Source organism: Cetorhinus maximus, chromosome 13 (assembly GCF_964194155.1).
Source record: "Cetorhinus maximus chromosome 13, sCetMax3.hap1.1, whole genome shotgun sequence".
Lineage (NCBI taxonomy): Eukaryota > Metazoa > Chordata > Chondrichthyes > Lamniformes > Cetorhinidae > Cetorhinus > Cetorhinus maximus.
The window spans coordinates 75,730,840-75,752,934 of NC_135891.1; the positions used below are offsets into that span (position 1 = coordinate 75,730,840).

A 22,095-nucleotide genomic window follows, 5' to 3' on the forward strand; every position below is an offset into this window, starting at 1 on the left:
GGCCTCCGAGGCAAAGTGCGAGGCTTGCTGGCCCTTCACCTCTTGGAGCTCCTCCTTGACATCGACCCCCATCGACCGCAGCCGGAGCAGATTCTGCATCTTTTCCTGGAGTCGGGACATTTCCCTCTGTTCCTTTCTAGCTTTCTGGGTGCCTTTGAGGATGAAAAACCTCTTGATGCTTCCCTTGATCACTTCCCACCAGTGTGAAACCTACCTTTGACCAAGCTTTTGGTCCTCTGCCCTGATATCTCCTTATGTGGCTTGGTGTCAGATTTTGTTTTTCTCATGTTCCTGTGAAGCACCTTTCATTAAGCATGTTTCATTAAGTTACAGGTGCTTTATAAATATAAGTTGTTTGGTTTACATAATGTATTCATTATATGTCGATCTATGATCCATGAACTTTAATAATTCTATACTGAATGTTCCAATTCTCATTGTCCCATTTTTGAGATGGCCGCTGGGATTGGATATTGCGCGCGTGCGTAGTCTTCACCGCCCCCGCGCCCGGCGGCCCCGCCGCGCATGCGCAATTCGTGGTGCCGGTTTCCCTTTCGAGCAGGTGGCGCCATTTTGTCCACTTCATCCCTGGCGGTCGGATCGCGGTGATGGCGGCGGAGAGCGGGGCAGTGGCGCAGACGGCGACGGCGGAAGAGTTGCGCAGCATCACCGAGCTGCGGGTGGTGGATCTGAAAGCGGAGCTGAAGAAGAGAAACCTCGATACGAGCGGCAACAAGAGCGTCCTGGTGGAGCGGCTCCGCAAGGTGAGGAGGCCTCGGCGGCCATTCCAAACCGCCAGGCCTGAGGCATCGGCAGCACCGCGGGCCCCAGGGTCTCCCATTGAGGCGGCCTCTCTCTCTCTCCACCCCCCCCCCCTCCCGGGGGTGAGGCCTCTGCCCTGCTGGATGAGGCCGCACATCCTCGGCAGTCGGTTTAGTTGCCCCGCTGCCGCACTTCCTTCGAGGCGAGGCGTCTTCGGATTCAGCTCAAATTCTTAATGGAACTGCGGTTGGTTATTTAATCCCCGTTTTTCCTCCAAACAAATGCCCTATTTTTAGCAGAAATGTCAATGAGTGGCCTTAGTTCCAGCCCAAACCCTCTCTCAAATCGTTCCTCTGAAATTTGGGCTGAGAATGTCCACTCGCTTCTATTTAAAATCCACATTGACTTTGTTTTCTCTTAAACTTTAGAGCTAATTTGCCAATTTTGTGCAAAAGCTTCTCTGGATTTCTTTTTGTCCCTATAAATGCCACGTGTTTTCTGGGACCAATTTGAACCCTGTTACTGCAGATTGTATTTCGCTAGCCAGATTAGCAATCTCCCTGAGAATTAATATACACCAGAAAGACCTTAATTAAATACCATTTGCAGTAAATGTCCATTCCTTTCATCCCTGGTGTCACACTAGACCTTAAACTGAAGTATGTTTTAAGGAAATTGTTGATAATATCCGATTCTAAACTGATTGGAGTAACTGAATGTTCTTTCTAATCTCCACAGCGTCAGTTGCAAAACTAAGAGAAGTAGGGATGATAGTCTAGTGTCTTGTGTTCATGCAGAAGCCAAAATTGATAGCTCCAGCAAAGTACCAGAAATATATCAGTGCTGGAGATTAAAACACAAAGTAACGAAGTAGATTAATAGTTTATAATAACAATTTTATTGATTCTCACGAGTTTGAAAATTACAACACGAAAAAAAAGTGTGGGAATTAAAAAGGATGTCTAAATATGATGGAATTTGTAAGGTTGCAAACTTAAATTAATATAAGACTCAAATATGAGCAAAACATGGTTGCAGTGTCTGCTAGTTTGTCTAAATTATCTCCATTACAGCAATTCTGTATATTTTCCAGTATTGCAGTTATTTTTCAGCCACGTCTTGGAATTTCAGCCATTTTCCTTGCATTGGAAACTGTTTTCCTTGAAGTTGCTGGTTTGGGGAATATCTAAAAGTAATTCATGATGAAGTTGGGGTGGATTCAGGAGTTACATTTGAGCTAATGTAAATCTTGCAGGTTTTCCACCTAAATGCTTGAAATAAAAATTAATAACTTGCACTTACATAGTTTATGCAAAATATATCATTTGAAGATGATTTACAAGAGGTTTGGTGAATTTCAGCAAGCAGAGAGCGTAAGTTAAAGGTGGTGAACACATGGTTAAAGAGGTAATATTTAGGGAGGCTTTTGAACTATGAATTGGTATGCAGCCAGAAAATTGAAGCCTGTAACAGTGTGATAGCCAAGGTTCTGCCAGTAATGGAATGGACGGGTTGTGTTAAATCATAGGGCGATTTCAAGAACCCCTATTAGTATCAAATTCCTCCTTTTGGGTAATATACTTGAGTGGAATTTCAACAAATTCCTCAACTGGTTTAATTATTTTAACTAATCGCTGGGATGTTCACCCCTTTTAAGTATTTAGCTTTTAGCACATATGCCCAAAAATATATTTTAAATGCAAGTTTTTTACTCTTGCCATATAATAACTGTGGTTTCTGCCTTCAGGCAGTAGAAGAGGAAGGAGGGAATCCTGATGAAATTCCAATTGCGGCGGACACTCCAGGACGGAAAATATCAAAGCGGTCAGGAAAAGGTAGTTTGTGTAGATGACGTGTATGGCATATACCTTGTAAATGGAATACTCAACACCTTCCCTGTGACCATTTCTCTATCTCACCCTTCTGGTTCATCGTGAACTAATATTAAACATCTTATTCATGTTTCTGTAATTTTGATTACACTCTTAAGCTCACCATGAATAATCTTAAACAAGATCTGTACGTGTGCATCCCGTCATGTAATTTAAACCTTGAAGATTATTTATATTTTTTTGGTGGTAGGTCGGAGAGCAGAGGATGATGGAACTGATGATGGTCTGGAGGAAGATTCTGGCGATGGACAGGTTGGTGATTGGGCAAGGTTGATGTCTGCATTGTATATATTCATTCCATAGTATTACATTTGAAGATAAAGATGCTAGTAGTGGAATTGTGCAGCAAAAAACTGATTGTGTCCCACATTTAGGCTCCTTCATTGTTCCTAATAACCATGACTTGATTTTTAATTTTGACTGGTCTTGTAATTTATGGTTCTTTCAAAGTAATCTAGAAAGAGTCCAGTGTAGTGAGTTTACCCAAAAATGCATCTACACTACATTTCAAACATAATACACATTGCATTTATTTCTTGATATAAAAATGATGTATATTAATTGATGCCTTTGATTTTATAGGCACTTAAAAAGGGATAAATCCACAATTTAAAGAAAGACTGTTCATCCAGTTAATTGTTCTGCAAAATACATTAGATAGTGGAACTTCTTTTGTTTGAGTCTAAATGGCAATTAATCTTGCCTATGTTTTATAGTGCATTGGCTCTGGTTTTTTTGTAAATGGAGAAGAATAGATTTTAAAAAGGACTTGTCTGTGAAATAGTCTTAATCTGGTGTCTTGGAAGTTCTTTGGATCTATTTTGGGTAAGGCTCAGCAAAAAATATTTTTTACAAGTTTGGATATGGATACTCTTCAAGGCCAACAATGTGTGCTTAATTTCTGTCAACTGTGTGCACTTAACTATGCCAGTCCCCTGTGTCCTGATTTTGTGCTCGCGTTGTAACACCTGATGCCTCAAGTCAACACCTGTTTTTACAGCACCTATTGGATCATTTTCTTTTTGCTTTCCTACTTTGATGTTCTGAATTGAGTGGCATTTCCACATTTCTCCATTGTATCATTTTTTGTCATCTTTGCCTTGACACTGCCATTTTGTCTGCTAAGTGCATAAAAATTGAAAGAACATTTCTGAAATCTTTATATGATGTTTTTTCAGATTTTAAACTTTGCATTAAATGTCTTTAGAAGTTTTCTTTTCTTTGTGTGCATCCTATAAATAAATATCCAAATTGCATCCAGACTGTTGTAGGATATGTAGAAAGCTACTTGGAACATTTTAATATAAAAACAGAAAATTTCTGGAAGCACAGTGGCCAGGCAACATCTGCAGAGAGTGAAACAGTTAATGTTTCTGGATCAAAAACTCAGGTCTGACAGCATCTGCGGAGAGGGATGCAGTTGATGTTATTGTATCCCTCTCCGCAGATGCTGTCAGACCTGCTGAGTTTTTCCAGGTATTTTTGTTTTTGTTCTAGATTTCCAGCATCTGCAGTATTTTGCTTTTATCTTAATGTTTCTGGATGATCACCGTGGAGTTTTTATATTTTTCTCAGATTATCCAGCTTTGTGCATTTAGTACGCTTGGGTTTTATTCTCTTCTAACAAATAAATAACAAGGTAATAATGGGCTGGTACACTTAATTGGCAGGATGTGACTAGTGATGTGTAACAAGAGTGTCTTGAGGTCTCAGCTATTCATTGTACTTGCTAAGAACTTGGATGATTGGATAGAAAGCCACATCATAAGTTTGCAGATTGCACAAACACAGACAGCATTGTAAACAGTGTAGGTCGAAGCATAAAAATGTAGAGAGTTACTGAAAGATGAAGTGAATGGGTAAAACTGGATTTCAGTGTGAGGTCATCCACTTCAGACCTCCACTGTTTTTGGTTTATCGCCATTTAGAGATTACCCAGTTTTATCCTTTAGGTCTAAAGAGACATTTGATATACATAGATTATTAAAATGCCCTGAAACAGGTACAAAAAATAATATAAAAGCTTATTGGAGTTCTGACCTTTATACCTGGAGGATTAGAATACAAGGGGAAAAAGTTATGCTACATCTACACAAAGCACTGGTTAGACCACACAGTATACTGTGTGCAGCTTTATGCACCGCACCTCAGAAAGGATATATTGGTCTTGGTGGGAGTACAGTGTGGCAACAAGCAGCCCTAGCAACACTGAAGTCAGTGGGAACTGGGGAAATGTCCACTGGTTGGAGTCATACCTAGCACTAAGGAAGATAGTTGTGGTTGTTGGAGGGCCATCATCTCACCCCCAGGACATCAATACAGGAGTTCATCTGTGTGGTGTCCTAGGCCCAACCATCTTCAGCCGCTTCATCAATGACCTTCACTCGATCAAAAGGTCAGAAGTTGGGATGTTTGCTTATGATTGCAGAATGTTCAGATATTGAAGCAGTCCTTCTCCAGGCCTTGCTGCATGTGGACAACATTCAGGCTTGGACTGACTTGAAATGGCAAGTAATATTTGCACTATAAAAGCACCAGGCGAGAATCTTAACCATCTTCCCTTCATTCAGTGGTATTATAGAGTCATGGAGGTCTACACACAGAAAAAGACCCTTCGGCCCATCAAGCCTGCACCGGTCAAACAAGTACCTAACTATTCTAATCCCATTTTCCAGCATTAGGCCCATAGCCTTGTATGCCATGGCATTGCAAGTACACATCCAAATACTACTTAAATGTTATGAGGGTTTCTGCCTCTACCACCCTTTCAGGCAGAGAGTTCCAGATTCCCACCACCCTCTGGGTTAAAAAATTCTTCCTCACACCCCCTCTAAACCTCCTGCCCCTTACCTTAAATCTATGCCCCCTGGTTATTGATCCCTCCACCAAGGGGAAAAGTTCCTTCCTGTCTACCCTATCTGTGCCCCATTTAATTTTATACACCTCAATCATGCCCCCCCTCAATCTCCTCTGCTCCAGGGAAAATAACTCCAGTCTACCCAATCTCATAACTCAAAACTCTCCAGCCCAGGCAACATCCTGGTAAATCTCCTCTGCACTCTCTCTAGTGCAATCACATCCTTCCTATAATACGGATTCCAGAACTGCACGCAATACTCTAGCTGTGGCCTAACCAGCGTTTTATACAGTTCCAGTATAACCTCCCTGCTCGTATATTCAATGCCTCGGCTAATAAAGGCAAGTATCCCATATGCCTTCTTAACCACCTTATCTACCTGTCCCACTATCTTAAGGGACCGGTGGACATGCACACCAAGGTCCCTCTGACCCTCGGTACTTCCCGGGGTCCTACCATTCTTCACGTATTCCCATGCCTTGTTTGTCCTGTCCAAGTGTATCACCTCACACTTATCCGGATTAAATTCCATTTGCCACTGAGCAGCCTGTCTATATCCTCCTGTAATCTAAGGCTATCCTCCTCGCTATTTACCACCCCACCAATTTTCGTGCCATCGCAAACTTACTGATCAACCCTCCTACATTCAAGTCTAAATCGTTTATATGTACCACAAACAGCAAGGGACCCAACACCGATTACCATTGCTGAATCCTCCACTGTCAACATTCAGGGGACTATCATTGACCAGAAACTGAACTGGACCAGCCATAAAAATACTGTGGCTACAAGAACGGGTCAGAGGCTGGGAATTCTGCAGCAAGTAATTCTCTTGACTTCACAAAGCCTGTCCACTATCTACAAGATACAAGTCAGGAGTGTGATGGAATACCCTCCACTGCCTGGCTGAGTGCGGCTCCAGCAACACTCGACAAGCTTGACACCATTCAGGCCAAAGTAGTCCACTTGATTGGCACCCCAGCACCTTAGCCACTCCCTCCACTGGCACACAGTAACAGCAGTGTGTACCATATACAAGATGCACTGCTGCAACTTGTCAAGGCTCTTTGACAGCACCTTCCAAACCTGCAACCTCTACCACTCAGAAGAACAAGGGCAGCAGATGCCTGTTCCCATTCAAACTGTTGACATTCCTTCACTTGCTGGGTCAAAATCTTGGAATTCCCTTCCTAACAGCAGTGGGCGTACCGCATGGACTGCAGCAGTTGAAGAAGGCAGCTCCACCACTATCTTCTCTAGAGTAATTGGGCATGGGAAGCAAATGTTGATGCCTACATTCCATGAAAGAAATAACAAAATATTGAAATGAGTAGCTGTGTTATCTCCTTAACCAGTTAAATTGAAGGCTTGTGAAATTAGCACAAAGACCAAGAAGGAAATGTAAATTGGAGTGGGGTGAATTATTGCCAAATCAGAGGGAAAGAAAGCATGGAATAAGAAAGGAAAAAAGGAAATGTCTCTTTAAAAATTACATCTTTGAAATCTCCAACAATTAGTTTGGCAGGTTGTTACTAAGTGTGCCACAAGGATCAGTGCTAGGTCTCAACTTTTTATAATCTATGCTTCTAACTTGGATGTTTTACACTGGGTTACTTCCTCTAAGTTAAATAACCGACTGTACCAAACAAGGTTGGAGAGTCTGCAAAAGCATATAGATAGGTTAACTGACTTGGCAAGGAGTTGCCAGATCGAGTACAATGTGAGATTATTCATTTAAATCATTTTTTAAAAAAAGGAGCCCCATTTGAGTCCTCCACCATTCAGCAATGGCAGCTCTGATTGAGGCTATAACTTCACTTCTCTGCCTGTCCCCATAACCCTGATCTCTTGTCAATCAAAAACCTGTAACTCAGCCTCGAATATATTCAATGACCCAGCCTCCACTGCTTTCTGGGGAAGGAATTCTAATGACTAACGACCCTCTGGGAAAATAAGTTATTCCTCATTTGTCTCTTAAATAGAAGACTCTTTGTTTTTGAACTGTGTGTCCAAGTTGTCAATTCTCCCACAAGAGGCAACATCCCCTCAGTATCTACCCCATCAAGCTCTCAGAATCTTTTATGTTCTGAATCTTCTAAACTTCAGAGAGTACGGGTTCAACCTACTCAACCTCAAGGCATCCCCTTCATCCCTAGAATCAGCCTGGTGAACCTTCTTTGAGCTGCTTCCAATGCAAGTATATTCCTCCTCAAACAAAGAGAAACTCTACACTGTACTCCAGGTGCAGTCTCACCAGTGCTCTGTACAGCTGTAGTAAGACTTCCCTACTTCTATATTCCAGTAGAGGCCAACATTCCATTTACCTTCCTAAGGTCATAAACTGAGCAGGAGTGGGCCATTTGCACCATTGCTTTACCAATTAATTTCCTAACTTGTTGTACCTGCATGCTAACTTTTTTGATTCATGTAGAAGGATACCCAGATCCGTCAACATTCTGCAGCCTCTTTCCATTTAAATAATATTTTGCTTTTCTGTTCTTCCTGCCAAAGTGAGCAACATCATATTTTCCCACATGATACTCCATCTGCAAATTTTTTTGCCCACTCACTTAACCTATCTGTATCCCTTTGCTTTCCTATCTATCTTTTTATCATCAAATTTGGCCACAATACCTTCTGTCCCTTTAACCAAGTCATTAATATAGATTATAAATAGTTGAGGCCCCAGCACTGATCTCTGCAGCAATCCACTAGTTTGGTGATAAATAGAGAAAATATTTTTAAACAATTGGGAAGCTATTAAATGTCTTCAGAGGAATTTGAGTGTCCTTGTATAACAGTTTTTTTTTATTCATTCATGGGATATGATTGTCGCTAACAAGGCCAGCATTGTTGCCCTTGAGAAGATGGCAGTGAGCTGCCTTTTTTGAACCCTTGAAGTCCATGTGGCCTAGGTACACTCACACTGATGTTAGGATGTTCTAGGATGTGGGCCCAGTGAAATTCATACAACGGCATTGTACAATTGTGTGGTAATACTATTAAAAAGTCTCTCTGGCACTGAAAATTAACTACTGATAGTGTGAAGGTGTTTTTTTTCAGATTTTAATTATATAAGTAGCTAAGAAATAGAAGGTGTAGTCTATATAGCTCCATGAATCTGCTCTGCCATTAAATAAGATCATGGCTGATCTTTGATTTCAATTCCACTTTCCCTACAATCCACATCTCTCTCAAGCCTTTTTAAGAGTCCAAACATTTGTCTCAGCCTTGAGTATACCCACTGGCTGAACATTCAAAGCCATCTGGGGTAGAGAATTCCAACAATTCACAACCCAAGTTAAGAAATTAAGTAATTAGCAAGGTACAAGAGTAAGAGAATCTTGCTGTAATTGTACAAAACTTTTTGAAAACTAAATCTGGAGTATTGTGCACAGTTTTTGTCTCTGTACATAAAGAAGGCCTTGCAGGGGGCACAGTGAAGCTTCCCTAGATGGATTCCTGGATGGCCTTCAAGTTGAATGAGAGATGATCTCATTGAAAGATATGATTCGGAAAGGGCTTGACAGTGGATGCTGAGAGGCTACATTCTGACTAGAGAGTCTAAAACACGGTGCACAGCCTCAGGCTTTTTGGGACAGTCATTTAAGACTGAGGTGAGGAGAAATTTCTTAACTTGGGTTGTGAATTGTTGGAATTCTCTACCCCAGATGGCTTTGGATATTCAGCCGGTGGGTATATTCAAGGCTGAGACAAATGTTTGGACTCTTAAAAGGGCTTGAGAGAGATGCGGATTGTAGGGAAAGTGGAATTGAAATAAAAGATCAGCCATGATCTTATTAAATGGCAGAGCAGATTCATGGAGCTATATAGACTACATCTTCTATTTCTTAGTTTCTTATATAATTAAAATAGGAAAAAAACACCTTTACACTATAGTTAATTTTCAGTGCCAGAGAGGATGTTTAATAGTATTACCACCAATGCTGTTGTATGAATTTCAGTGCAGGTGCAATGTCAGGTACGTGGGCCATATGTTCCAACGATTGGCTGATCAAATCAAACAGCATGTCCTTTATGTTGTTTGTGATAGGCAGAGTACGGACTGTGCTCACTATCAGCCCATGCTTACAGAACCCAAAACAAAACAGCAATCGTTAGATGTGATTCCGCAATTGGGTGGCACTTGCAAAACAATCCTGAGTGCACTACACTAACGACCAGTTTAAGATAATCAGTCGAGTTCGTAATGTGGCTCATTTAAGCTTGCTAGAAGTGACATACATTCATGTGCAGGGACCCATTCCCTGCAAACAAAAGGAGTATGTTCTAGCCTCGCACCTTTTTTTTTGTACTCTATGGCCAGCGTACCATTTACTTTCCTAATTACTTCATTAACACATGGGCTCAAATCATGGAACACCCTTCATGGGGAGCCTTTATTTCTTCATTGCTTTCTCCGTGGTAACACCTCACCAATCAGACTCAAAAAAATTCTTTCGAGTTATCAACAGTCACAGATTGCAACTCTTTCGAGTACAATCTCAGTTCTTGGTTTCCGGGAGTGGGACACGAACCCACAACCCTCTGATTCAAAGGCGAGGGTGCTATGAACTGAGCCACAGCTGACACCTCTACCAATCAGACTCAATGAGCACCCTTTCTTCTGTGGTCTAAATTGTTGTGATCGTTTGAAATTTGGCATTCTTGCATTTGTCCTGATTGCAAGACGAAAACCTTTGGCAACGTATCTCTTTTCAGCAATATTAATAGTAATTAACATTTATAACTTCATCAAGGCATACTTAGACTGGAATTGACCAGACTTGGCTTCCTATGGTGAGCTTTAGTTTACTGCACGAGTGCAACAACTTTGTGCTAATCAGTGCATTTCCACGTGAGGCAAATAGTGCAGTGTCATTTTTGTGAAGCAAATGCACAACTTGGCAGCACCTTCTGAGTGTTTGAGCTTAACCATGCATCTGCTCTTCTGAAGTTGCTGTACCGTTTGCTACCTCACACTGTTATTTTGACAATACACTATTATTCCCAAATAATAGTTGCCAAATGACGTGTTGATTGAAGAGTTTCTTTGCGTTTGTCAAAAGACAAGTCAACTGAAAGTTGAATTCCCAAAGCTTATTAAAACTACTTTGTTTTGAACAGTTTACAGAACAAGTAAAGCATGTGTAGAACACCTGTCGTTTGTTGAGTTTGACAGGGAGGAAGAAAATTATTTTTAATCGAATGCGGATTTCTTTTCTTGTGGAAAAGTTGAAAAATGATCTATTTTTCCAAACTTTTTAAATCAGGCAAGAAGACCACATTCTCACTGCTCCCAAGATTCTGGCCTGATTTTTCCATGCTCCTAGATACTGCTGTTACCATTGCTGCTAGGTTTCAGGACCTGCATCAGTGTTCCTAGGACACTTCATAGAAATTATAGAAAGTTATGACACCAAAAGGTCATTCAGCCTATTGATACAGGGTCTGCTTTCCTGCACTTAGCCCAAAGCTCATGGCTCTTCAAGAAGACGTCCAAGTACTCTTATTAATGGTGGTAATGTTTTCTGTCTCTACCACCCTTTCGGACAGATTGTTCCCATGTCTCTACCACGCTTTGGATTAAAATGTTTCCTTATCTCCCTTTCAGTTCTTCTACCAATTATTTTAAATCTATGCCCCCTGTTTTTTGACCCCTCAGTTAGGTAAATAGGTCATCCCTATTTACTCTATCTAGGCTCCTCAATTTTATACACCTTGATCAGTCACCCCTAAGCTCCCTCAGTTCCAAGGAAAACAACCCCAGCCTGTCTGGTTTTTCCTCATTGCTAAAGTTTTCTGGCCCCAGTAACATCCTCATAAATCTATACACCCTCCAGTGCAATCACATCTTGTAATATGATGACCAGAATTGTATACAGTGCTCAAGCTGTGCTCTAACCCCCAGTGTTGTTTACTGTTCCAGCATTTCCTTTATGCATCGGCTAATTTTTAAAGTTTATTCATCCACAGAATGTGGGCGTTGCTGGCTAGGCCAGCATTTATTGCCCATCCCTAATTGCCTTTGAGGGGGTGGTGGTGAACTGCCACCTTGAATCACTGCAGTCCATATGACGTAGAGACACCCAAAGTGCTGTTAGGAAGGGAATAAAGTAAAATGTGCCATATGTCTTAACTTTTAGTGACCTGTCCTGCTACCTTTAAGGATCTGTGATCATACACTCCAAAGTTCCTCCAAACTGCTAAGTATCCTCCCATTTATTGTGTATTCCTTGCCTTGTAGCATCTCCCAAAATGCATCACCTCATACTTCTCTAGATTGGATTTCACTTTTCTGCTCAATTGATCTATGTTTTTTGTGCCTTTTTCCTCATTGTCAACCACATGGCTAATTTTTATATCTGCACATCTTTTTACTATAGCCCCTACATTTGAGTTGAAGTCATTAATTTTGTTCTGATCTTGATAGTGACTTAATTTTAAAACGGGAAATCCAAACATCCAGTTAATAATGGAAAGAACTACGCCTCAACATTTCACACTTTTAAACAAAAAAAACAACTCTAATGTGACTTAGTGCTATAGTTTATAAATAGTGTATTCTATGAACTCAGTTGTGCTCCCCTGCCCTGCCCTGGCCAAGAGTTCCCTTACCTTATAAAACCTTGACGGTTCATTTGCTTTCTTGGGCCCAACCCAGAGGTATGCCACAGCCCTCTGGAATTCACTTCATTTCTCCTCCGTGTTCCAGCCGTTCTGAGCTACAAGGTTCCATGGGAATCTTTCCATTAGCTTTGGGTTATCAACCCCCCAACTTTCTTTTAAGGCTTCACTCAGAGACTCCTCAGCTCCTTACTTTGGTGTTTTACATAAATAGCCTGCTTTTCCCAGTCTGCTCTAAGCTAATTGCTCAACAAGGCTATTAACCTTGTTGGGCGAGGTCCCCCAATTTGTTAACTTCCCGAATGGGACCCCAATTTTGTTCTGACCCTGGATGAGATGCCTCCAGTTTGTTAGTTGGTCCCCTGGTGATGCCCCCCAATTTGTTTGCTTTCCAAACGGGACCCCAATTCTGTTATGCCCCCAGCTGAGGAGGAATGAGCTGGTTGCCCTTCATTCAGCCCCCTTGGTTGGTCACAACAAGGTTAATTTAAGAGGAATTCCCCCACCCTGCGCCTACCCTTTTCCAGTCCAAATGCATTTATGTTTTAGAAGGAGCCAATTTAACCAGGCATTCTTGAGTCAAAGAAAGAGTTAAGTTTATTAGTTACTAAACATGCGAGAAAAAATAATAAAAGCACAACGCACATACACACAAGTCAGAGACAAGAAGTTGAATCCAAATAAAAGTTTTTTAAAAATATACAAATCAGACTTTGGCTCGTCCATGAGGTGTATCAATCGCGAAACATCGTTGCTGTTAAGTTGGGTGATTCCAATAAGCTGAGTTAGGCAGTTTAGCAGTTGGTTTAGAGACACTTGGTTCTGCAGGTTGGTTGAAGAAGCTGTTTTATTTCCTTTTTGATAGTGGCTTTTCTGACTTGCCTCCAGTAACAGAGAGAGAGAGCCTTTGCCTGCAAGCTGCAAAGGGGTGCCTAGTTGGTCATCATCTGCTGTGACTCTCACAGCATACACTAGCACACCAGAAGTAGAACACACAAATCAGTTCTGCAGCTAGCTTTTTAACCATTTCATTGTGTATTCCTGGAAGGGAAAAAAATGAACACGTCTTTTGCCCAGAGTCTATTTTCTTTCAACTCAGATCATTTCTGCATTCTAAGTTATAACTCAACAGGAGATGGTTTTTGCTGAGATGTGGTAATCAGTCTCCATTGTCTTCGCAACCACAGAAGATTAAAGTCCAATCTTTTACATTTCATCTCTTCCTTTCAAGTATCTGTCTGAAGTAGGCCTTGACACCTTTTTAGGTGTACATTCCATGTGCTCTCTTGACTAGTTGGTCAAGTATAATCCACATAGGAATTTTCCAGAAAGTGGTCACTTTACATTCTCAGCCAGCTTTTGCTCAGTGTCTTTGCTGGTATGTCTTTTTAAAAACACATGTCTTCCTTAAAAGTTCAATATGCCCCTAAGTAAAAACTGCCGTGACAACCTTTCACTGTTGGAAGCTGCTGTAGATTTCTTCCTCTAGCTCCAAGCTAGGCAAAGCTTTCAGCCTCTCTTCCTCTCACAAACTGAGCACGAGCTCCCATCTGCACAATGATCAATGAAGGTAGTATTTTCTCTGTTTAAATAGAAGCAAAATACTGCGGATGCTGGAAATCTGAAAGAAAAACAGAAAATACTGGAAAAACTCAGGCCTGACAGCATCTGTGGAGAGAAAACAGAGTTGAGTCCATATGACTCTTTAGGGGCACTTCTTCAGAGCTCTTATATTTTAATATAAATTTATATTTTTTATTCATTCATGGGATTTGGGCATCGCTGGCTAAGCCAGCATTTGTTACCCTTGTTCAGAGGACATTTAAGAGCCACATGGCCAGACCAGATGGGTTTTTACAACAATTGGCAATGGTTTCATGGTCACATGTAGGCCAGACAAGGTAAGGATGGCAGATTTCCTTCGAGCCTCTGAAGGGCATTAGTTTTTACAATCGACAATGGTTTCATGGTCGTTAGGCTTTTAATTCCGGATTTTTATTGATTCAAGTTTCGCTGGGGGAGATCTGAACCCTGGTGCCCAGAGCATTACCCTGGGTCCCTGGAATACTAGTCAGTGACTATGCCATCACCTCCCCATATACCTTTTGTTGAGATAACTGTGGACCTTTTGGCTTTATTAGAAGCTTAAACATAGGCCATTTATGGTTTAAATTTTCAAACTACTAACTTTGACCTTGTAAGATAAACACAGATTATCCTTTAACTGTAATTAATCCAGACTTGGTTGATTTACATTTACTTTAGGGTTGTTTATCAGTTTCTTAATGAATCTTTTCTATTTATCCACATTTTAAAAATTCCAATTCCTAAAGCTAAAAGTTATATTCTATAACATATAAATTATGAAACTAGACATTTGCAACAAAATAAAACTACATAAAGCACTAAGCATTGCTGAACCCTGCTGGTAACAGCCTTCCAGTTGCAAAAACACCTGTCAATCATTACCCTTTGTTTCCTGCCACTAAAGCCAATTTTGGATCCAATCTGCAACTTTCTCTTGGATCCCAAGGGCTTTTGCATTTTTGGTCAACCTGCCATGTGTCAAAAACCTTGTTAAAACCCATGTAGACTACATCCACCGCACTTCCCTCAACAATCATACTTGTGACCACTTCAAAAAGTTTAATCAAGTTTGTCAAATGTGAACTTCCCTTAAATCCATGCTGACTTACCTTGATTAATCTATTCCTCTCTAAATGAAGATTTGTACTACACATCAGAATTGATACTAATAATTAGGACAAATCCAAAGTTAAGCTAACTGGCCTTTAACCACTTGGATTATGCCTTCCTTTTTAAATAATGATACAACCTTAGTGGCCCTCCAATCCTCTGGCACACTCTAGCCAGGGAGGATTTAAATACCATGGTTGAAGCTGCAATTTCCTTCCTTTTAACAACCTAGGATGTATTTCATTTGGGCCTAGTGATTTATCTACTTTCAGAGATGCAAAATCCTTTAATGCTTGCTCTTACAATGTTTATCCCATCCGATATTTCACATTCTTCCTCCATACTATGGTATCATCAGCCCCTTCATTTGTGAAGATAGCCTCAGAGTAGCCATTAAAACTACCCACATCCCCCAACTCCACACGTAGGTTACCTTTGTGGTCCCTAGTAAGTCTCACTGTTTCCTTAGCTTTCCCCTTGCTCTTTACATATTTAAAAGAAACTTTGGATTTTCCTTAATTTTTACTTACCAGCATTTTTTCATGCACTCTTTGCATTCCTAATTTCCCTTTTAATTTAGCCCTACACTTTCTGTATCCTTCTAGGCCTTTCTTCCTGTCCAGCTTAATTCTTTAAAACTAAATCTGGAACTCCCCTTGTTGGGCTCGCCACATACTGGCTTAAAAGTTTCTCCTAAATGCAGCTTAGAAGTTCTGTTCCTTTTGCACTGACTGTATCCCAGTTAATATTAACGTAACCATTACTGCCTTGTTTTTGCTTGTCAGAAATATGCCTACAAATTTGATCTTCTATCTCCCTCAGATTGTTTGGAGGTCCTACTGCCAGCAATGTGATTGCCCCTTTTTTATATAGCCTCATTTAATGATCCCTCAAACAAATTCTGTAATTGTTTCTTTTATAAATATTGACACCCAACAACTTTTTCTTTAATCTCCCTCAATCTCTTCTGAAAACCCTGTAACCAGGAACGCTAAGCTGTCATTCCTGCTGCTTTCTAAGCCATGTTTCAGCAATAGCTAAGAAATAACCATACTTCCAAGTAGCAATCTGTGCCCTGAGCTCACCTGCCTTATTCCTTATATGCTTTGCATTTAGGTATATGTCATAAAACACAATCAAACTTTTTTTTTGTTTACCCTGCCTTCCACTTGCGTTGTTAATTTTCTCCCATCCATTTCCAGCTCTGCTTTTCTCCTTCCCGAATCTGCTCAGCTTCCCATCCCCGCCTAGCTAATTTAAAACATAGTACTAACAAACCTGCCTGTGAGGATATTAGTTCCTGACCCTACTGAGGTGCAACCTGTCCATCCTGTACAGATCCTACTTCCCCAGAACCAGTCCTAATTCCCCAAGAATCTAAAAGCCTCCCTCTGCATCATCTCTCCAGGTACACATTCATCTGCTCCATCCTGTGTCAGTCCTCACTTTTAGGTACTGCTTCTTAGTCTCTTTCCAAATTCCTTAAAATTTACCTGCAGAACCTCAAATGATTTTCTACCTATGTCATTGGTCCATGGTCATTGGCTGTTCACCCTCTTCCTCCAGCCATTCTGTGATACCTTTGATCCTGACATGAAGGAGGCAACATACCCGCCCTGAAATCATGCCTGGTAACATGGAAACACCAGCCTGTTTCCCAATCGGTGGAATCCCTTATAACTACTGCTGTCTTGACCTTTCTCCTCCCTCTGTCCACATGAGCCACCATAGTGCTGTGGACTTGGCTTTGGCTACACTCCCCATCAGTACTTAGAACCGAATACTGATTAGAAAGCAAAATGCTCTCGGGTCGCCTGAACTACCTGCCTGCAGTATTTGTCTGGTAGTCACCCAGTCCCTCCCTGTTCGCACTCTTCCTGAAACACGCAATCCATGAAACACTCATCCTCATGGATGGGCTACAGTGACAACAACTATTGCTCAAGCTCCAAAATGTAGAGCTTGCATTCCTCCAGCTGATGACATGTCTTGTATCATTTGGTTGTCTGTGACCTGGGAGCCTTCTGGAGTTCCTTCATGACACAAGATGTGCATTCCATGAGTTTGAGATGTCCTGCCATATCTCTATTTATTAGATTAATCCAATTAAACCAGATATAATTAACATATTCTTTGTTAATATATTTACTGTTTTACTTCTAATTAACTACTGTGTGTTGCTCAGATACTTCTCTGCAGAGCCTCCTGTCAGAGTCTGAGGTCCCATCCGAAACCTGCAAGAACATTTCCCAGTGTTCCCAGTTCCCAAAAGTGCCCTAATGCTGATAAATCATTGTCTTGAACATATTGCTTAATTAAACAGCACCCTATTTTATCAAGTCTTTCTTGAGCACAGCAATGGTGGTTACTTCCGGTAGACAGGCTTAAAGTCTTAGTTAAGGGTTAGCCCTGTGTTGTCTGATCTAACTATATGAAAGTGTAATAACTGTGTACCTCTTTGTGAGCCAAACTGCATACGTACGTTTTCAATGTGCCTCTACTGCACTTCCGCTCTGCATGTAGACTAAGTAAACTTTTGGTGTGGCTAAATTCAAATTATTAGCCTGCTTTAGTTAACAACAAGCGAGCATCCAGAGCAATGATTAGGACCCAGCTCACTTTGTTGAATCAGTCAGTGCACCTTGTCTTCGTGCAGTAATACAGCATAATAAACATGACATTTTTCCACTGCAGTGGGTTGTTTGGTTGGACTTCTAGCTACCCAGCTGTATGAAGCCTTAGTTAGGAACTCTGCCAGCTTCCAGCTCTTCAAATTCAATGTCATAAGTTTTAACTTTCTCTTTGAGCCACTTGGGGTGTTACAAGATCTACAGAATGGTAACTTGGCACTGTATCATATAACTGTTGAGCGTTTCCTGGCCTGTTGATAGTCACATCCTAAAGCAATGTACATATTTCATTACAGGAGGATATTGAAGCCAGTGTTGACCAATTACAGGACATTTCAGCATTGGATGTTAATTTTGGGCCTGAAGCTGACATCGAAGGTGCAATGGCAGGGTGTGCTGATGAAAATGAGATTGAACAAATCACAGCATCTTTAACTGAGAATATTGAACACGTAGGACTACCTGTAGATATCACTATGCAGCTGCCTTTGGAAATGGGTACAGAAGAACCTCTGGAGTCACCTCTAATTCTAAGCACAGATCTTCCAGCTGAAGTATGAAGAATTTGAATTAACTCACTCTTTTCATGGATGTGTATTTGCAATCAATTGTGGATAGGTAGAATTTGTTGTAAAGGGAGCAAAGCTGAACTTGGAATTCAGTTTATTCTAGAAGGGACTTGAGAGTGCAGTGGGTTAAAATACTTCCTTGACCTGGGTTTGGATATCGCCCAGACTCTCTAGATAAGCGTTGCCTCTTTAGCTCCGGTAACTAAACTTGCACTTTCAGGAAGTTATTAATTTCAAGTAGATAAGACCATAAATAGATAAAAGATGTTTTAGATTTTATAAATGGTACGTAAAGAACTCAAATTTGTGCAAAATATAGGTGAGGCCACAGTTGAATTACTCTGTTCAGTTTTAACTGCAAATGGGATATTAAAACCACAGAGAGCGTATTGCATAGATTGACAAGGATGGTGCCTGGAATGGGGGGGGATATTCAAGTTGAGGAGAAGAAACTTTAGATACAAGAGCACTGAAGACTGGAAGAACATTTGAAGAGATTTTAAAGATAATGAGCAATCTTAATGAAGTGAACAGGGAAACACTTTCCTCTGGTTGTGGAGGGGGTGTCAGTAATCATCAATTTAATGAGAGAAATTCAAAAATTCTTAGGGGCTGGAAGGGGTAGAAGTTGGCTCAGGGAGTGCTTTGCTATAGGCAGAGTCCATTGCATCTTTTAATGAGAAATATCAATATTTGAAGCAGATGAATAATGGGAGAGTGGAAGAGCTGGCTAAACTTGAGACTCTAGTTTTAATTTCAATTTAACTTCTACTGAACATTGCATTTATAGCACAGATTTACTCATAAATTGGCAATCTCAGCCATAGTGGGTGGTGTAGGGCATGGGGAAGAAACTATTACAGTGGCAGAGATGTTGGAAGATTGGGATTAAGCAAACCTGTGAGAGTAGAAAGAACCGCACTCATTAACTCTTGCCTGAATTGGATAACGCTAATTATTTTAAATGCTGATGTTGGGTGTCAAATGTGCCCTCCAACCCAGCAATGCTGATCCTCAATTTACAAACGTTCAATTCTGCTGTTCTTGGGTGAAATGCCATACTAAGAAACAGGCAGCTCTTTTTGACACAATTTCTATAACAATCTGATTGCTTAACAGAAAGTCACCTTGCTTTTCAACTTCTTCCAACAAATAATATTAGTATGAGAATTACATTTTGGAAGGGGCACCAGATGGGTTAAATCCATGTATTTCTGGAGCTGCAAGGTAACTTTGCTGTTGGATTTGAAATTAAACTTGTTTACATGTAGCATTTTGACTGCATGTTCAATGGACATGTTTTGCACGTCAGTTCAATTTGAACCCTTTTTGCCTGAAAAATTTCATACTTGATATATTTCAGATCGTGGATGAACCAAAGGAGATGATTGACACAGAGATGCCTTGCGCTGCAGAGGAGGAGTCTATGTCAATTAAAGAAGTAGGATGCCACTTTGTGATTGTTAACTTTTAAAGGTTATTAAAGGGCTTCTTGAAACAAAACTCATTTTGATGCAGCATCTGTGGAGAGAGAAACAAAGTTAACGTTTCAGGTCATACGGACTCGAAACGTTAACTTTGTTTCTCCTTCCACAGATGCTGTCAGACTTGCTGAGTTTTTGCAGAATTTTCTGTTCTTGTTTCAGATTTCCAGCATCCGCAGTATTTTGCTTTTATCATTTTGAAACAGCAGCATATTTTGAAAGCTGTGTCAATTCATTTAAGTAATGGTAATACTGCTGACAGTTTATATTTGTAAGAAGCTAATATTGCAAACTTTGTTTATGTTCAATAAGTTTGATATTGCTTTGCTGCCAGTAATTTGCTGGTGTAGATGTAATAAAGTCAATTTTCTTTCCTGCTTCTGGAGATTAGTCTTGCAGCTAAAATAGTGTTGGAATAGTGTTTCACTGTTTAAAAACAAATCTATTTGTTGATCACAAGTTCCATAGGATTTTATTTATAGCAAAATTTTGTTTGCAGATGAGGCAGTATTATGAGGTAAACAGCATGAGTCAGTAACAAGTGTAGCCAATGTAGTGTGCTGCAAGTCCAATAAGTGAAATGTTTATCAAAGGGAAGTCTTGAACTAGCAGAGATCTGCAAAACATTGGCTGTGAAATTAGTATCTATTTGCAACCTACTTCTTTAAAACTTCCATCCTTCTCTGTCATGATATGCCCATCCCAATCCCCCATTCTACAAATTGTAGACTGCACCCCCCGCCCCCCAAATGCCTGCTGGTTTCCTTTTCTCCCACTGGTGCCGATTGCCTTCTCCTGCTCGCCCCTTGCGTGCTGCTGCCACCTCTTCACTGACATTCCTCACTGCTATGTTTCTTAAGCATAATTTTTACATTGTACAACACTGTCCAATTGTCATTATCTTCCGACATGCTTTGTAATGCCCCAATCTCTGGTGATGCTCCAAGTTAGGAAACACAAAAATTTGAAACATTATGCTGTAAGTATAATTCATGTGACCAGTGCCAGTACCCTAGTGATATTCCAGGGAGTAACCCAATCCATTTGTGTTACTGGCTTAGCCTTGAATATCACCGCTTTACAAAAGAGGAAAATGCAAAAGATCGTTGGTCTGTGGAGTCTGGGCCATTAAATATTTTTAAGGCTGAATTGGATAAATTATTGATTGACAAGGGAGTCTTAAGGGTATAGGGGGTAGACGGGAAAGTGGAGTTAACACCACAATCAGGTGAGTCATGATCTTATGAAATGGTGCAGCAGACATGTGGGGCTGAATGGCCTGCTGCTCCTAACTCATATGTTCATATGTGCAGGAATTTTTGGAGGTGTTGGGGAGATGATTGAAGATGAGGTCAGAGATAGGTTTTGAGGAGTGTTCTGAACATTGGGAGAATTGAAGCAAGATGTAGTGATTTTGGAAAAGCACTTGAGGTCAAACCCAAGATACTTGGAGACTCTGGTTGGGATACAGCAGTCCCAGAGGAGGGCAAAAGCTGGGATGTAAACCCAGAGGAGGTTGATGAGGTATGGTCAGATTGCACCATGTCGAATTATTTTAAACATTTTGAACTCCAGCAAGTAGGGACTGAAGGGGGGGTGGGATGGGAGGTTTCAGAGGCCAGTGTTTAGAGGGTGAAAGGGTGCCGAAAGGTATTTGAGGCTGACGTATGTTGAAATTGTGGCGTTTTATGTTGGGAGATGGGGAATCAATGTCATTGAGAAAGTGGGCAAGTATTTAGAGTTGGGTAAGATGAAGGTGAGTCTTTCAGACTGCTCGGAGTTTGTGGAGGGTGGGAGACCAGCTACAATAGCATTGAAAAAGAGCTGGAGGTGATGAGTAAGGTTTCAATGACAAGCTGAAGTAGGATTGGAGGAGACCAATATTGCACAGTTGGAAATGAACGGTTTTGGTGATGGATGGAAATATAGAGTTTGAAACACAGCCCATTTCAGCCTGAGTGATTGTCTCGGGAGGGGGAAGAAGACACTGGCTTGGAAACAGTTATGGGGTTGGGGGGTGCGGACTTGTAAACGGCTTTTGGTCTTGGTCAGCTGGAGGAAGCTGTGATTCATAGATTTCAGCCTGATGGAGATGGTTTTGGAGACTCGAGGCGGAACTGGGATATCTGCATACTTGGGAAAGTTTGCACAGTACCATCAGGTGATGTCATTTAGGGGGCAGAATATAGTTCCTTTAAGGACTGCAGTGGTGATCTTGCAGTTGGGAAGAGAAGACATTGAATGAGATGCATTCGTTATATTGGGCAGATTAGAATGAACAGTGAAGAATTTTAAATGGATGCATAGAGAGGGAATTCAGGAGGAAAGTGTATTTTTTATACCTTACTCAAAAGTTCCTCTTTGTTCAAAATGTACCCTGGGGAAACATGTCTGTTTTAAGTATCTTGGTACATTCTTTGACAATTTTAATAGTGCAACTCGCATTTATGTAATGGTTTGCAACATTGGAAACCTGAAGTGAACTGAGATGGTGCACTTTAAGTTGATCGGTTTAGTTGTAGTTGGCAGTATTAAGTTACCAGAGCACTGCTATAAACTTTTATTTTTACAGTGTCC

The 22,095-nt window shown here is 40.8% G+C and overlaps 1 protein-coding gene across 2 annotated transcripts in view; it reads left to right on the forward strand.

The window, feature by feature from the left end:
- Nucleotides 1-529: 529 nt before the first annotated feature.
- The window catches only part of safb (scaffold attachment factor B), a 77,019-nt gene continuing 55,453 nt past the window's right edge, over nt 530-22,095 (forward strand). For both annotated transcript variants that reach the window (XM_078555588.1, XM_078555587.1), the window contains exons 1-5: nt 530-764; nt 2,510-2,597; nt 2,845-2,906; nt 17,762-18,019; nt 19,398-19,475. In XM_078555588.1, coding sequence (XP_078411714.1) covers nt 609-764; nt 2,510-2,597; nt 2,845-2,906; nt 17,762-18,019; nt 19,398-19,475 — 642 coding nt within the window. In that variant the 5' untranslated portion in view covers nt 530-608. The remainder of the gene's footprint in view (nt 765-2,509; nt 2,598-2,844; nt 2,907-17,761; nt 18,020-19,397; nt 19,476-22,095) is intronic.